Source organism: Gobius niger (genome assembly GCF_951799975.1).
Source record: "Gobius niger genome assembly, chromosome: 22".
In the NCBI taxonomy this organism is placed as follows: domain Eukaryota; kingdom Metazoa; phylum Chordata; class Actinopteri; order Gobiiformes; family Gobiidae; genus Gobius; species Gobius niger.
In genome coordinates this window covers 8,326,588-8,344,087 of record NC_136873.1, presented here as the reverse complement: position 1 = coordinate 8,344,087, position 17,500 = coordinate 8,326,588, and the positions used below count along the sequence as shown (strand labels likewise).

Sequence of the window (17,500 nt, the reverse complement as noted above, 5' to 3'; positions counted from 1 at the left end):
TTTTTCCATCATTTTTTTGTGGGTGTTTTTGTGACTTTTTGGTCATTTTATCGTCAATTTTTTATCATATTTTTGTCACATTTTTGTCATTTTGTCGGTCAAATTTTTGTCCTTTTTTTGTCAATTTCTTGTGACATTTTTGCCACTTTTTCATCAATTTTTCTCACTTTTTTGTCACATTTCCACCATTGTTTTCGTCTCAGTTTTGTTGCTTTTTTCCAGAAGCTTTTGGACTGGGGGTAAAGCCAAACTGGAGAAAATGTGCTCGGTTCAGGCGGGAGTCAAGGGGTTAAAAGTCAATTTTTAACATATACTGTTGTCGACGTCAACAACCTTTGCAATAAAAGTTGGAAAACTGTGAAAGCTGAAGCTACAAAGCTCTGTGATTGATAATTACCAAGACGCCACAACAGTGTTTCCTTAACTTTGCGAAAGGAGTGAAACAGCGCCCCCAATTTGGCGCTGGTGGTCAAAAAGTGTACTGCATCCTTATTTACTGGACTAAACTTTAGGGCTGTTTTCATTCCATTCTTTAATGACATCTGCACTTTAGTCTCGGGCTCGGAATCGTTACAGTTTTTCTCTACCAGTATTTCAACGATAGAAGAACGCCAGAAATCGCACAACCAAAAAGGCTTAAATTAATGCTGGTTTGCCTGTAAACAAAGGCGCGATGCAGGACGAATGAAATTGATACAAAAGGCGCACTGTTAAAATGAACCCCTTAACTCCCGCCTGAACCGAGCACATTTTCTCCAGTTTGGCTTTACCCCAATCCAAAAGCTTCTGGGGAAAAGCTGTGAAAATAGCGACAAAACTGAGACGAAAACAATGACGGAAATGAGACAAAAATGTGACGAAAAATTTGATGAAAAAGTGGCAAAAAATGTCACAAGAAATTGACAAAAAATGTGACAAAAAAAATGACAAAAATGTGTCAAAAGAGAGGTTCAAGGCTTTCATGTGCGCCTTACAGTGCGAAAAATTCCATTTCATTTCTTTTTTTAAATGATGAAACAACCAAAAAAAACACTTTACATTAATAACCAGTTTGTCCACCTTTTCCCCCAATTCTTCCGCAACATTTTCAAACATTTTCCTCATGTTTTTCCCCCCAATTCAAGTAAGTTCAAGTAAGTTTATTTATGGAATGCCCCTTGAGATGTTCCATCTCGTTTGCGAGGGGGTCCATTAACACAAAACACTTGTTACACATTAAAAGACAGGACACAGACATGACAAAACACACATTAGGACAGTCACACAGACAAAACAAACTTGCTCCATGGTCCTCCCAAACCCCTCCAAAATACCTAGACAAAATCTACAAAAAATAAATAAATAAAGATAAATAAATAAAAAACAACAACAGAAATATAGTCAAAGGAAAACAATAGAAAACAATTCCAAGAGATGAGGTAAAAGTACAAAATTACAAATACACTTAAAGACATAAACAAGGTGTTCTTCGAATTTAAGAACTATTCTTTGTGTGGGATTAAACTGACTCTTGTTGTGTGTTTAGACCCAAACCAGAAAGACGAGATCAACAAGAAAGCCTTCGAGAAGTTCAAGAAGGAGCACGCGTGTGTCGCCCCCTCCATCGACAACGCCGTCCCCTCCGAGAGATTCGACAGTAAGACGAGCCCGCGTAACCCCCGCCGAGGGAAGAGTCCCAAAAGAACCCCTTTAACCGCTCCCTGTCCCCCCAGCCGCAGAGAACAGCGCCGCCCCCTGGACCACCGAGGAACAGAAGCTCCTGGAGCAGGCGCTGAAGTCGTACCCGGTGAGCACGGCCGAGCGCTGGGAGAAGATCGCCGCCGCCGTGCCCGGGAGGAGCAAGAAGGACTGTGTGAAGAGGTACAAGGTGAGGAGGACTGTGTGAAGAGGTACAAGGTGAGGAGGACTGTGTGAAGAGGTACAAGGTGAGGAGGAGGACTGTGTGAAGAGGTACAAGGTGAGGAGGACTGTGTGAAGAGGTACAAGGTGAGGAGGACTGTGTGAAGAGGTACAAGGTGAGGAGGAGGACTGTGTGAAGAGGTACAAGGTGAGAGGACTGTGTGAAGAGGTACAAGGTGAGGAGGACTGTGTGAAGAGGTACAAGGTGAGGAGGACTGTGTGAAGAGGTACAAGGTGAGGAGGACTGTGTGAAGAGGTACAAGGTGAGGAGGACTGTGTGAAGAGGTACGAGGTGAGGAGGAGGACTGTGTGAAGAGGTACAAGGTGAGGAGGAGGACTGTTTGAAGAGGTACGAGGTGAGGAGGACTGTGTGAAGAGGTACAAGGTGAGAGGAGGACTGTGTGAAGAGGTACGAGGTGAGGAGGAGGACTGTGTGAAGAGGTACAAGGTGAGAGGAGGACTGTGTGAAGAGGTACAAGGTGAGAGGACTGTGTGAAGAGGTACAAGGTGAGGAGGACTGTGTGAAGAGGTACAAGGTGAGGAGGACTGTGTGAAGAGGTACAAGGTGAGAGGAGGACTGTGTGAAGAGGTACAAGGTGAGAGGACTGTGTGAAGAGGTACAAGGTGAGAGGACTGTGTGAAGAGGTACAAGGTGAGGAGGACTGTGTGAAGAGGTACAAGGTGAGAGGAGGACTGTGTGAAGAGGTACAAGGTGAGAGGACTGTGTGAAGAGGTACAAGGTGAGGAGGACTGTGTGAAGAGGTACAAGGTGAGAGGAGGACTGTGTGAAGAGGTACAAGGTGAGAGGACTGTGTGAAGAGGTACAAGGTGAGAGGAGGACTGTGTGAAGAGGTACAAGGTGAGAGGACTGTGTGAAGAGGTACAAGGTGAGGAGGACTGTGTGAAGAGGTACAAGGTGAGAGGAGGACTGTGTGAAGAGGTACAAGGTGAGAGGAGGACTGTGTGAAGAGGTACAAGGAGCAAGAAGGACTGTGTGAAGAGGTACAAGGTGAGGAGGACTGTGTGAAGAGGTACAAGGTGAGAGGACTGTGTGAAGAGGTACAAGGTGAGAGGACTGTGTGAAGAGGTACAAGGTGAGAGGAGGACTGTGTGAAGAGGTACAAGGACTGTGTGAAGAGGTACAAGGTGAGGAGGACTGTGTGAAGAGGTACAAGGTGAGGAGGACTGTGTGAAGAGGTACAAGGTGAGGAGGAGGACTGTGTGAAGAGGTACAAGGACTGTGTGAAGAGGTACAAGGAGAGGAGGACTGTGTGAAGAGGTACAAGGTGAGAGGAGGACTGTGTGAAGAGGTACAAGGAGCAAGAAGGACTGTGTGAAGAGGTACAAGGTGAGGAGGACTGTGTGAAGAGGTACAAGGTGAGAGGACTGTGTGAAGAGGTACAAGGTGAGAGGACTGTGTGAAGAGGTACAAGGTGAGGAGGACTGTGTGAAGAGGTACAAGGTGAGGAGGACTGTGTGAAGAGGTACAAGGTGAGAGGAGGACTGTGTGAAGAGGTACAAGGTGAGGAGGACTGTGTGAAGAGGTACAAGGTGTGAGGAGGACTGTGTGAAGAGGTACAAGGTGAGGAGGACTGTGTGAAGAGGTACAAGGTGAGAGGAGGACTGTGTGAAGAGGTACAAGGTGAGAGGACTGTGTGAAGAGGTACAAGGTGAGAGGACTGTGTGAAGAGGTACAAGGTGAGAGGAGGACTGTGTGAAGAGGTACAAGGTGAGGAGGACTGTGTGAAGAGGTACAAGGTGAGGAGGAGGACTGTGTGAAGAGGTACAAGGTGAGAGGACTGTGTGAAGAGGAACAAGGTGTGAGGACTGTGTGAAGAGGTACAAGGTGAGAGGACTGTGTGAAGAGGTACAAGGTGAGAGGACTGTGTGAAGAGGTACAAGGTGAGGAGGACTGTGTGAAGAGGTACAAGGTGAGAGGAGGACTGTGTGAAGAGGTACAAGGTGAGAGGACTGTGTGAAGAGGAACAAGGTGAGGAGGAGGACTGTGTGAAGAGGAACAAGGTGAGGAGGACTGTGTGAAGAGGTACAAGGTGAGGAGGAGGACTGTGTGAAGAGGAACAAGGTGAGAGGACTGTGTGAAGAGGTACAAGGTGAGGAGGAGGACTGTGTGAAGAGGTACAAGGTGAGAGGACTGTGTGAAGAGGTACAAGGTGAGGAGGAGGACTGTGTGAAGAGGAACAAGGTGAGAGGACTGTGTGAAGAGGTACAAGGTGAGGAGGAGGACTGTGTGAAGAGGAACAAGGTGAGAGGACTGTGTGAAGAGGTACAAGGTGAGGAGGACTGTGTGAAGAGGTACAAGGTGAGAGGAGGACTGTGTGAAGAGGTACAAGGTGAGGAGGACTGTGTGAAGAGGTACAAGGTGAGAGGAGGACTGTGTGAAGAGGTACAAGGTGAGAGGACTGTGTGAAGAGGTACAAGGTGAGAGGAGGACTGTGTGAAGAGGTACAAGGTGAGAGGACTGTGTGAAGAGGTACAAGGTGAGAGGACTGTGTGAAGAGGTACAAGGTGAGAGGACTGTGTGAAGAGGTACAAGGTGAGAGGACTGTGTGAAGAGGTACAAGGTGAGAGGAGGACTGTGTGAAGAGGTACAAGGTGAGGAGGACTGTGTGAAGAGGTACAAGGTGAGGAGGACTGTGTGAAGAGGTACAAGGTGAGAGGAGGACTGTGTGAAGAGGTACAAGGTGAGAGGACTGTGTGAAGAGGAACAAGGTGAGGAGGAGGACTGTGTGAAGAGGAACAAGGTGAGGAGGACTGTGTGAAGAGGTACAAGGTGAGGAGGAGGACTGTGTGAAGAGGAACAAGGTGAGAGGACTGTGTGAAGAGGTACAAGGTGAGGAGGAGGACTGTGTGAAGAGGTACAAGGTGAGAGGACTGTGTGAAGAGGTACAAGGTGAGGAGGAGGACTGTGTGAAGAGGAACAAGGTGAGAGGACTGTGTGAAGAGGTACAAGGTGAGGAGGAGGACTGTGTGAAGAGGTACAAGGTGAGGAGGACTGTGTGAAGAGGTACAAGGTGAGGAGGACTGTGTGAAGAGGTACAAGGTGAGAGGAGGACTGTGTGAAGAGGTACAAGGTGAGGAGGACTGTGTGAAGAGGTACAAGGTGAGAGGAGGACTGTGTGAAGAGGTACAAGGTGAGAGGACTGTGTGAAGAGGTACAAGGTGAGAGGAGGACTGTGTGAAGAGGTACAAGGTGAGAGGACTGTGTGAAGAGGTACAAGGTGAGAGGACTGTGTGAAGAGGTACAAGGTGAGGAGGACTGTGTGAAGAGGAACAAGGTGAGAGGAGGACTGTGTGAAGAGGTACAAGGTGAGGAGGAGGACTGTGTGAAGAGGTACAAGGTGAGGAGGACTGTGTGAAGAGGAACAAGGTGAGAGGAGGACTGTGTGAAGAGGTACAAGGTGAGGAGGAGGACTGTGTGAAGAGGTACAAGGTGAGGAGGACTGTGTGAAGAGGAACAAGGTGAGAGGAGGACTGTGTGAAGAGGAACAAGGTGAGAGGAGGACTGTGTGAAGAGGTACAAGGTGAGGAGGAGGACTGTGTGAAGAGGTACGAGGTGAGGAGGAGGACTGTGTGAAGAGGTACAAGGTGAGGAGGAGGACTGTTTGAAGAGGTACAAGGTGAGAGGAGGACTGTGTGAAGAGGTACAAGGTGAGGAGGACTGTGTGAAGAGGTACAAGGTGAGGAGGAGGACTGTGTGAAGAGGTACAAGGTGAGGAGGAGGACTGTGTGAAGAGGTACAAGGTGAGGAGGACTGTGTGAAGAGGAACAAGGTGAGAGGAGGACTGTGTGAAGAGGAACAAGGTGAGAGGAGGACTGTGTGAAGAGGTACAAGGTGAGGAGGAGGACTGTGTGAAGAGGTACAAGGTGAGAGGAGGACTGTGTGAAGAGGTACAAGGTGAGGAGGACTGTGTGAAGAGGTACAAGGTGAGGAGGAGGACTGTGTGAAGAGGTACAAGGTGAGGAGGACTGTGTGAAGAGGTACGAGGTGAGGAGGACTGTGTGAAGAGGTACAAGGTGAGGAGGAGGACTGTTTGAAGAGGTACAAGGTGAGAGGAGGACTGTGTGAAGAGGTACAAGGTGAGAGGACTGTGTGAAGAGGTACAAGGTGAGGAGGACTGTGTGAAGAGGTACAAGGACTGTGTGAAGAGGTACAAGGTGAGGAGGACTGTGCAATTAATCGAAATTCGATTACGATTTCGATTACAACAGTAAACGATTACAAAATTAGCATAATCGCAAAAAATCTATTATAATTATTTATTTATTTTTTCAATTTTATTTTTTTTCAAATTCATTTTTTTGCTGGATTTTTTCAATTTTTTGATGGATTTTTCTTTCTTTTTTTGCTGGATTTTTGTCTTTTTTGATGTATTTTTGTCACTTTTTTGATGTCGGTGCTTATTTTCCCGATAATGACCAGCGTTCTATACATTATCCCTTACTTAATACATTTTTCCCTCGAGCCGGAACCTTTCTATTTGCGTGTTTCTGGTACGCCCGTATATCTGACGCACATCCGCCCACAACAGCAACGGACGCTTCACTCGGCCCTCGAGCCACGCCCACTCTGAGCCACAATAACCCTTGTCAGGATAAGAAATGGCACTTTGATTTCTGTTTTTTGGCCCTTTTGCTTTATTTATTTGTTACTTTTATATAAATGTGGGATTATTATTACTGTTTGATCACTCATGTAACTTGTAGAGTTCATTAGAGTTCCTAACAGTTGAAAGATAAGTAAGGATTAAACAACAAGGAGCCGCATTAGACGTTATAGTGTTGTTCCTCCTGCATTATAACGTCTAACGCGGCTCCTCGTTGTTTAATCCGCTTATACCAGGGTCCCACAAACCTAACATTTATAATAAATGTTTTTCTCATTGACTAAACTCACTAAATCTGCCAGACTACGGGACTATTTTGTGTGGGTTATTAGCCGGTCACTGAAGGCTGGTCTCCGCAGCTTTAGAGTTCGGGAATGTGACGTCATATCGCTAAACATTATGGGATTAGCAGCAATTGTAAACTAGTGGAGATTTTAAAAGTTAAAATACTGGAGTTTTTGTTCACATTAAAACACTTGAGTGAGTTTGATGTTTTTACCAGCAGTATCTCAGCAGCTGATGGAGCTGATCCACGGCTTTTTTCTCCACTTTATAAACTGTTTTTATCCAATGTTAGTCAATGGAAATGTATGCTAACAGCTGCAAAGATGGCCGATCTCCGTGGTAACTGTAGACTTTCCCGAACTCTATTACGACACAACATCAGCACAGAATCACAACACAACAGGTCTTTCAAACAGTTGTAATCTTCTGTGCAGCCGTACTGTAGCTATGGGCCGTGAGCGGGTCACCAGTCTGTCGTGTTTTACTGATGTTCTTCTTCTCTTCTTCAGGAACTGGTAGAGATGGTCAAAGCCAAGAAGGCGGCTCAGGAGCAGGTGGCAGCGAAGAGCAAGAAATGACACCACGCAGAAGAAACTAGTTATTTTAACATTATTGTGTTGGTCTTTATTTTCTAAGAAAACATTAAAAAGGAGGATAAAACTACAACGGTCTTAAATAGTCTGAGCTTTTATTTACTGTACATTTATTATTTTTTTACATTGTGAGTTTAGCTTCTCATCCAAAACAGGCCACTGCGGATCTGGTCGTAGTCGGGCAGCTGCTCGATGGGGCCTGAGGGGGGAAGGTGCAGAAAGAGGTTAAAGGTTAACTTCGTAACTCCCGCCTGAACATGTTTTCTACTGTTCTTCAAATCTAAAAGCTTCTTCAAAACACAGATAAAAAAAAAACAAAGAAAAGGAGGAAAACGCAACAAAAAAGCAACAAACATCCAGTTAAGAAATGACAGAGCCAGTTAAATGGAAAAAAAAAACAGCAAAAAATGACAAAAATCCAACCTAAAAAGTGACAAAAATCCAGTTAAAAAATGGCAAAAATCCAGTTAAATGAAAAAAACAGCAAAAAAGTGACAAAAATCCAGTTAAAAAGTGACAAAAATCCAGTTAAAAAAATGACAAATCCAACTAAAAAGTGACACAAATCCAGTTAAATAATGGCAAAAATCCAGTTAAAAAAAAGTGACAAAAATCCAGTTAAAAAATGGCAAAAATCCAGTTAAAAAATGGCAAATCCAGTTAAAAAATGACAAATCCAACTAAAAAGTGACACAAATCCAGTTAAATAATGGCAAAAATCCAGTTAAAAATGACAAAAATCCAGTTAAAAAATGACAAAAATCCAGCAAAAAAATGGCAAAAATCAAGTTACAAAGTGACAAAAATCCAGTTAAAAAAAACGACAAAAATCCAGTTAAAAAGACAAAAATCCAGTTAAAAAGTGACAAAAATCCAGTTAAAAAGTGACAAAAATCCAGTAAAAAAATGACAAAAATCCAGCAAAAAAAAGACAAAAATCCATCAAAAAAGTGACAAAAATCCAGCAAAAAAAAGACAAAAATCCAGCAAAAAAATGGCAAAAATCCAACCAAAAAGTGACAAAAATCCAGCATAAAAAGAGACAAAAGAGCAGCAAAAAATAATACATTAATAATAATTAAGTAAAAAAGTGACGACAATGGCATAGAGGAGAGAATGCGGGTGGTCGGAGGTTAATACACTGGTCGTGTCCATCAGGTTGCCTCACCGACTGCAGCGATGGCCGGAGCCTTGTTGTGGATATACTTTGTACAAACGTCCTTGATGGTTGTGGCGTCGATGGCCTAACGCGGTGGAAAAACACACATTAGTGATGCTGCAAACGGACGCATCGTGTTTGAAAACAAGAGCAGCTCACGTCGATGCGAGCCTCGAGTTCGTGCAGGGGGATCCGCCGGCTGTAGCAGAGCATCTGCCGGCCGATGTCCTCGCAGATCGGAGTGGAGCCTGGAAGATGGATAGAAAGAAAGAAAATCATCAGAAAAAGAGGTTCCTGTTGTGCACACGTTCTGATAAAACTAGACTCCTCACCGTCCAGATGGAGGAGCATGTTGGTCTTCAGCAGGTTCTTGGCTCGGGCCACTTCAGCCTCCGTCACACTCGTGCACAGCGACATCCTGAGGGCAGAGAGTCCGTTTCAAGCGAAGGAACAATTCGTTTAAACCCCTTAACCCCCGCCTGAAACGAGCACATTTTCTCCAGCTTTTACCCCAAAAGCTTCTGGAAGAAAGGTGTGAAAATAGCAACGAAACGGAGACGAAAACGAGGATGAAAATGAGAAAAATTTGACGAAAAATGTACAAAAAAATGACAAAAAAAAAAATGAGAAAAATTTGATGAAAAATTTAGAACAATTTGACAAAAAAGTGATAAGAATTTGACAAAAAAAAGGTACAAAAAATTACAAAAATGGACAAAAATGTGACAAAAAAGTGAGAAAAAATTGACAAAAAAGTGATAAGAATTTGACGAAAAAGTGACAAAAAATGTACAAAAAAATGTACAAAAAAATGCGAATAATTCAACAAAAAATGTACAAAAAAATGACAAAAATGGACAAAAATTTGACATAAAAAAATGAGAAAAATTTGACGAAAAATTTAGAACAATTTGACAAAAAAATGTACAACAAATGACAAAAATGGACAAAAATGTGACAAAAAAGTGACAAAAATTTGACAAAAAAGTGACAAAAAATGGACGAAAAAGGGTCAAAAAAGTGTCAAAAAAAAGTGTCAAAAAATGGACAAAAATTGACAAAAAATTGACAAAAAAGTGAGAAAAAATTGACGAAAAATGGTCAAAAAATTGACTAAAAATTGACAAAAAAATGGACCAAAAAAAAATCAAAAAAGTGATGAAAAAAAATCTGATGTGAGGAAAAAGATCAATTTAGTTTTGTAGGTCTTAGCTTTCAAATGAGGCGTTACACTGGCCTACAGGATTTGGGTAAAGCTGAACTGGAGAAAAGAGTTAAGAGGTTAAATACGTTTATTTCATGCTACTGGCCATCGACTCACAGCTCTGATCACATCGTCCTTTCAATGTTCAACCTACACTAAATTAATTGTCTTACAGAACCAGAAAACAGTAGGACTGGGACAAAACATCGGATCGGATTTGGATGGCGATACTTTGTGCTGCAAGACTAAGCATCGATACTTCCAATACTTGTTACAAGGTGCATTAAGTAACTTTTGATGCTCTTGTTCTTTGAGGGGAGAAGAACGCACCACTCCATCTGCGTGTAGTGCATCATGTCGCCCACGGTGCCCGGCTCACAGACCATGTAGAGCCCCCAGAGGCCGGTGTCGGTGTAGCACGTGTTGAAGGACTGGAAGCTGTGGCAGAGGTTTCCCTGACAGGCCATCTGCGCCAGCTTACTGGACAGGTTCTGAGCACACACAGGCAGACAGCGCTTTCACGAATGGGTTGTTTAACCTCTGAACTCCCGCCTGAACCGAGAGGATCTTTTTCCTCATGTTAGATTTTTTTTTCCCATCATTTTTTGGTTGGGTAGTCAACTCATTTTTGTGGCTTTTTTGTAATTTTTTCTTCATTTTTTTTGGTCATTTTTTGGTCCAATTTTTATCAATTTTTCGTAATTTTTTTGTAACATTTTGTCACAATTTTTGGTCAATTTGTTCGTCAACTTTTTTTTTAATCACATTTATGTCACATTTTTTGTCTTTTTTTTGGTCAAATTTTTATCACATTTTTGTATTTTTTTAATTCACATTTTGTCAAATTTTTGGTCAAATTTTTGTCATATTATTGTCATTTTTTTGTAATTTTTTGTCAATTTTTACGTCAATTTTTTATCACATTTATGTCACATATTTTTTTTTTTTCCATTTTTTGGTCATATTTTTATCATATTTTGTCAATTTTTTGTCACATTTTTCGTCAATTTTTTTGTCAATTTTTTATCACATTTATGTCACATTTTAAGTCTTTTTTTGTCAATTTTTTATTAAGTTTTTTATTTTTTTTATTCACATTTAGTCAATTTTTTTTCTTCTTTTTTTTCATTTTTTGTCAATTATTTTGTCTTTTTTTTGTCATTTTTTGGTCAAATTTTTATCATATTTTTGTAATTTTTTGTAATTTTTTTGTCAATTTTTTATCACATTTATGTCACATATTTTTTCTTTTTTTTTTTTCTTTTTTTGGTCATATTTTTATCATATTTTGTCAATTTTTTGTCACATTTATGTCACATTTCAAGTCTTTTTTTGTCATTTTTTTGTCATTTTTTGTCAATTTCTTGTGACAATTTTGTGACATTTTTGCCACTTTTTCATCAATGTTTTCGTCTCAGTTTTGTTGCTATTTTCACAGCTTTTTTCCTGAAGCTTTTGGATTGGGGTAAAGCCAAACTGTAGAAAAAGTGCTCGGTTCAGGTGGGAGTTAAGGGCTTAAAAGCTGCACTAAAAAGGCTGGTCTTGTAAACATTTTAATAACGAGCTAAAATAAACATCTTCTTGGCTCTAACATCTCACCACTCCTCCTCCGAAGGACCGGTCCCAGTTCCCGATCAGAGTGTTGGCCACCATGAGGGGGATGGTGTCGGGGTGAGACCAGCCCACGGCCTCCACGGCGATGGCCATGTGAGCCAGGGGCATCTTGTCGTCCCGCACACGGATCTGTCACAGAGGGGGATCAGGTCACGTTTGAGGAGCGGTTCCTCGGTTTCAGGCGGTGTCGTACCTCGCTGCCGGTGAAGTGGCACAGGGGCAGGGCCGGAGCCTCGCCCTCGTAACGGCCCGGGAGCTTCCCAAAGTGATGTGAGGCCAGGTCGATCAGCTCGTCGTGGGACACTCCTGAGGGGGGAGGAGAGGAGGAGGCTCGGTGAACAAAACAACACTGTGACCACATTAAATGATGAGTAGAAAAACTCTCAGGACAGTGTTTAACTCACAGTTTGGTTCCTGTTTGTATAAGTGCGATGTTTATGAACGAGGAGGAGAGGGATGTTACTATTACTGCTCGCCCGTAACCTCTCCCACACAATAAAAAGTCTTAAAAAGAAATTCCAGACATTTATGAATCCAGTACTTTTTAAAATTATTATTATTTATTTATTTCTCTCTGTTTTTGTGGAGTTTGTCGATCTATGTCTGACGAGGACTTTAATGATGTTGCGATGTATCGCTATGAGCACTTCATATTGCGATACAATGCTTTTCCTTTTCTTTTTTTTTTCTTTTTTTTTTACAAAAAATGTGACAAAAAAATACAAAAAATGTGACAAAAAATGTGACAAAAAATGACAAAAAACACAAAAAATGTGACGAAAAAAATACTAAAAACACAAAAAATGTGACAAAAAAATGACAAAAAATGTGACAAAAAACAAAAAAAATGTGACAAAAAAATACAAAAAAGACAAAAAAAAGACAAAAAATGTGACAAAAAAATACAAAAAACACAAAAAATGTGACAAAAAAATGACAAAAAATGTGACAAAAAAATACAAAAAAGACAAAAAAACGACAAAAAATGTGACAAAAAATACAAAAAATGACAAAAAATGTGACAAAAAAAAGACAAAAAAGACAAAAAAAATGACAAAAAATGTGACAAAAAAATACAAAAAACACAAAAAATGTGACAAAAAAATGACAAAAAATGTGACAAAAAAACACAAAAAAGACAAAAAAAACACAAAAAATGTGACAAAAAATACAAAAAATGACAAAAAATGTGACAAAAAAAAATACAAAAAAGACAAAAAAAAATGACAAAAAATTTGACAAAAAAATACAAAAAACACAAAAAATGTGACAAAAAAATACAAAAAAGACAAAAAAACGACAAAAAATGTGACAAAAAAATACAAAAAACACAAAAAATGTGACAAAAAAAAAGACAAAAAAATTACAAAAAAATGAGTTGAAAACCCCCCCCCAAAAAAAGGATGGAAAAAAATCTGATGACTTGAGGAGAAAGATCCATTTAGTTGAGCTTTGTAGATCTTAGCTTGAGGCGTTACCCTGACCTACAGGATTTGGGTAAAGCTGAACTGGAGAAAATGCTCTCGGTTCAGGCGGGAGTTCAGAGGTTAAAGAAACACTGTTCTGGAGTCTTCGTATTCGTCAGTCACAGAACGTCGTAGCATCAACTTTGCCATTTTTCCAAATTTTATCCCAAAGGTCGTCGACATCTATGACTTATGAAAGAATTGATGCTGAACTGACACTTTCAAATGTGTCTAACGGGGCATTTTCTTTGACTTAAAGAACGAGGTAAAGTCACTGCTGTAGAGTCGTACCTCCAGCAGCCGCCAGCACGATCCTGGGCCCTTTGTAGTGCGTGGTGATGTACTCCACCAGGTCTCCTCTGTTGATGGTCCTGGAACACAGATGGATCAACACATGGATGAACCCCCGTCCCCCCAGTGCCCCCTCTAGGCTCCGCTCACTTGATGTTCTCCGTGGGGCCCAGGATGGTGCGCCCCAGGGCCGTGGAGCGGTAGGCCGTGGCGTGGAGGTAGTCGAACACCACCTCCTGCAGGTTGGTCTCCACTTCCTGCATCTCCCGCAGGATGACGCCGCGCTCCCGCTCGATCTCCGCCTCCCCCAGGGTGCTGTTCTGAATGATGTCGGCCAGGATCTCCACCGCTGAGGGAGGAGGGAGAATGTTAAAACAAAATCAATCAATCAAGCCATTCAGAGAGAGAGGATTCACACAGAGCCTCAAGGCCAGTGCAGGGGACCAATCAGAACTCTTGGATTTGACTCATCAGCTCCTGCTTCCTCATAAGTCCCGCCCACTAACACATTGAATATTTTAAAAGGTTTAAAATGTTTGGATCTGGAGCTGTTATTGCGTCTTTCTCACGTCAGAGAACTGTCACTACAATAACCGAGTGCTTTTGGACCCAGGGGCACAACTATTGATAACACGACACGATATTAACACAAATATAAGTCACCGTTGAATAAGCCGCGAGATTCAAAACGTGGGGAAAAAAATTGGCTTCTAATCCAGAAATACCGGTACATTACAGCGATTGTGCAGTTAGCATCAAGACAAATGTATGTGTAAATGTAAAACTTCTCATCTGAGAGACGGAGAAGCTTCGTGTTGTTTCCTGAGAGGAGGTGAAAGGATTTAGTCAAACTCATGGACTTCAGACTTTCTTCCGTCAGAAGTCACGTCTAAACGGACTTTCCTGGAGGTAGCATGACGATGCTAACTAGCTCGTCTGCTTTAGCTGCTGCTTGTTCATCTCACACTTTGTGACAAACCCTCACTGACTTGGACAGTTCTGTCCCAGGACGTGGACATTTGATGGAGAGAAGATTCAGGACCGTGAGGAGGAGCTACGACAGGAGAGGGGAACGTCATTCATTCACTGAGGGAAACAGAGGAGGAGCTCCAGGTGCTACAGGAGGAGGAGCTCCAGGTGCTACAGGAGGAGGAGCTCCAGGTGCTACAGGAGGAGCTCCAGGTGCTACAGGAGGAGGAGCTCCAGGTGCTACAGGAGGAGCTCCAGGTGCTACAGGAGGAGGAGCTCCAGGTGCTACAGGAGGAGGAGCTCCAGGTGCTACAGGAGGAGCTCCAGGTGCTACAGGAGGAGGAGCTCCAGGTGCTACAGGAGGAGGAGCTCCAGGTGCTACAGGAGGAGGAGCTCCAGGTGCTACAGGAGGAGCTCCAGGTGCTACAGGAGGAGGAGCTCCAGGTGCAGGAGGAGGAGCTCCAGGTGCTACAGGAGGAGGAGCTCCAGGTGCTACAGGAGGAGGAGCTCCAGGTGCTACAGGAGGAGGAGCTCCAGGTGCTACAGGAGGAGGAGCTCCAGGTGCTACAGGAGGAGGAGCTCCAGGTGCTACAGGAGGAGCTCCAGGTGCTACAGGAGGAGGAGCTCCAGGTGCTACAGGAGGAGGAGGACTCTCTTCATAACGTGAGCTGCACATTATTTCTGAGCGGATCATTTGTCTGATGTTTATACTGGTTTAAACCTGTGGTTCTGAGGCTCATAATGAAACCACAGCAGGTCTGGGACTAAAACATGAAATCAAAGAGGAAACACCTCCTGCCTTTGTTCTGGTTCTGTTGGTGCAAAACACAAACATGTATAGTGACTATCGTTACACTTTTATTTCATTTAGTCAGAAAAAATATTTTCCAAAAGCATAAATTAATTCCATGCTTCTTTTATTTATTAGTTGAACTAACAATACGTTTAGTTTGATTATTCTGCATATGTTTTTGAAGTTAAAAACAATGTTTATAAGTAAAATATAATTGAAGCCATTGACCAGCCGCCACTGGTAAGTATAAATGTATTCTTAACGCCACCACTGCAACAGATGTATGGATTGATAATCTGATTGTGACGTACCTCTGGGCAGATCTTTGGTGAAGGCCTTGGCGTAGTACACCGTCTGCTCTCTGGACGTGTAGGCGTTCAAATGTGCCCCCATGTTCTCGATCTCCAGCTCCAGGTCCAGCTGAGAGCGCTTCCTGGTGCCCTGCAGATACACAGGCGTTTACGATGAGTGGGGGGGGGGATCAGGTCGCACCTTTGAACAATAATGAAGTCATGATCTTTCACCTTAAAGGCCATGTGCTCCAGGAAATGTGCAGTGCCATTATTCCTCTGGTTCTCATACCGACTTCCAGCATCGATCCAGAGGCCGACCTGAGCAAACCAGAGATTATCACCACTGCGGTCCGTCTGGGGGATTATTGTGAGACGCTGCTGCGATTCTGAACCGTTTAAAAGACGGTTTATTCTGGCACTGGAGCTTGTGTGGACTCACGGTGCAGGTGGACAGACCCGAGTCCTCAGACGCCACTCGCAGCCCGTTCTCTAACGTGGTCACCTTTGTCTCCGGGACGTTCAGAGCCACGTGCTGCGCCGCCTGAACCGCCAACGGCCGCCGTGGTCCCGCTGTGAGCTGGAGGAGAAGCACGAAACATCACCACCACACTGCACTGCTCCAGCAAACAAGCCACCATGACAGGGCTTAGCTTTCAAATGAGGCATTACACCACGAACCTGATCATTCTACATCACCCACTGGAAAATAATAAGCATTTCCCACAAAGCATTAACCATATCCACTAATCCAGGGGCCTTGGTTTGTTTACATTTGCAAACTGCAAGTCATGATTAGAATGGAACAAATGCCATAATCATCAAAAATATATGAAAAAGTGGCAAAAATGTCACAAGAAATGGACAAAAAAATGGACAAAAAAATGACAAAAATGTGACAAAAAATAACAAAAAATTGACAAAATAAAGACGAAAAATTGACGAAAAAATTGACGAAAATGTGACAAAAATGTGACAAAAATTCTACAAAAATTCTACAAAAATGTGACAAAAATTCAACAAAAATTCAACAAAAATTCAACCAAAAAATGACAAAAATTCAACAAAAAAGTGACAAAAAGTCGACAAAAATGTGACAAAAAATCAACAAAAATGTGACAAAAATTCAACAAAAATGTGACAAAAATTCAACAAAAATGTGACAAAAATTCAACAAAAATGTGACAAAAATTCGACAAAAATGTGACAAAAATTCAACCAAAAAATGACAAAAATTAAACAAAAAAGTGACAAAAATTCAACAAAAATTCAACAAAAAAGTGACAAAAATTCAACAAAAAAGTGACAAAAATTCAACAAAAAATCAACAAAAATGTGACAAAAATTCAACAAAAAAGTGACAAAAATTCAACAAAAAAGTGACAAAAATTCAACCAAAAAAGTGACAAAAATTCAACCAAAAAATGACAAAAATTCAACAAAAAGGTGACAAAAATTTGACAAAAATGTGACAAAAATTCAACAAAAATGTGACAAAAATTCAACAAAAATGTGACAAAAATTCAACAAAAATGTGACAAAAATTCAACAAAAATGTGACAAAAATTCAACCAAAAAATGACAAAATTCAACAAAAAAGTGACAAAAATTCAACAAAAAAGTGAAAAAAATTCAACAAAAAAGTGACAAAAATTCAACAAAAAATCAACAAAAATGTGACAAAAACTCAACAAAAAAGTGACAAAAATTCAACAAAAAAGTGACAAAAATTCAACCAAAAAGTGACAAAAAAGTGACAAAAATTCAACAAAAATGTGACAAAAAATCAACCAAAAAGTGACAAAAATTCAACCAAAAAGTGACAAAAACTCAACAAAAATGTGACCAAAAAAACAAACAAAAAAACATAAAGGTGACACAACACAGCAACAACACGAGGAAAAAGATCAGTTTTGTGGGTCTTAGCTTTCAAATGAGGAGTTACACAGGCCTATATAATGGCCAAAGAGGACAGACTGTATTTGGTTCAGGTAAGTAAGAGGTTAAAAGGATTCCGGAAAGCAGTTAAAACAACCCTACAATCCCGAATAGTATCTGTCATGTTTTACCAAAACACAACAACGCAAAGCACATTCTGATGTAACAGTCTTCAAAACCTTGAAAACAGCACGAATTACGCCTCTTCATGTCCACACTATTAACTTCCTTGTTCCGTTTTATTTCCAGACACCAGTGAATGAACTCCTCACCCTGAGTGAAGCACTGTGGTTCAGTAAATGTCTTTTAATCGCCGTTCTTCCCAGACATGCGAGGTTCCTCCAGGACGCCGCCATGTTGCTTCACCCTCGACC

General features: G+C 41.8%; 2 protein-coding genes across 2 annotated transcripts in view; one reads left to right on the top strand and one right to left on the bottom strand.

Moving 5' to 3' along the window:
- The window catches only part of dnajc2 (DnaJ (Hsp40) homolog, subfamily C, member 2), a 24,608-nt gene extending 17,113 nt beyond the window's left edge, over positions 1–7,495 (top strand). The window contains exons 14-16 of the mRNA XM_079581314.1: positions 1,526–1,636; positions 1,713–1,867; positions 7,319–7,495. Of these exons, the coding sequence (XP_079437440.1) occupies positions 1,526–1,636; positions 1,713–1,867; positions 7,319–7,387 (335 nt within the window). The 3' untranslated portion in view covers positions 7,388–7,495. The remainder of the gene's footprint in view (positions 1–1,525; positions 1,637–1,712; positions 1,868–7,318) is intronic.
- pmpcb (peptidase, mitochondrial processing subunit beta) lies at positions 7,414–17,500 on the bottom strand. The gene is made up of 13 exons (XM_079581315.1): positions 17,399–17,500; positions 15,631–15,768; positions 15,423–15,509; positions 15,210–15,339; positions 13,287–13,485; positions 13,137–13,216; positions 11,573–11,685; positions 11,365–11,508; positions 10,096–10,256; positions 8,894–8,979; positions 8,721–8,809; positions 8,571–8,646; positions 7,414–7,601 (listed from the first exon to the last, which is right to left on the bottom strand). Exons 1-13 carry the CDS (start codon positions 17,480–17,482, stop codon positions 7,537–7,539), a joined length of 1,452 nt encoding a protein of 483 aa, XP_079437441.1. The 5' UTR covers positions 17,483–17,500; the 3' UTR covers positions 7,414–7,536.

Bases quoted from the DNA above. Each gene is read 5' to 3' on its own strand.
- pmpcb (XM_079581315.1), bottom strand. From the start codon at position 17,482: ATGGCGGCGTCCTGGAGGAACCTCGCATGTCTGGGAAGAACGGCGATT. The intron at 13,217-13,286 runs GTGAGCGGAGCC...TCTGTGTTCCAG, and splicing joins GGCCCCACGGAGAACATCAA to GACCATCAACAGAGGAGACC. The intron at 8,647-8,720 runs GTGAGCTGCTCT...CCACCGCGTTAG, and splicing joins AACTCGAGGCTCGCATCGAC to GCCATCGACGCCACAACCAT.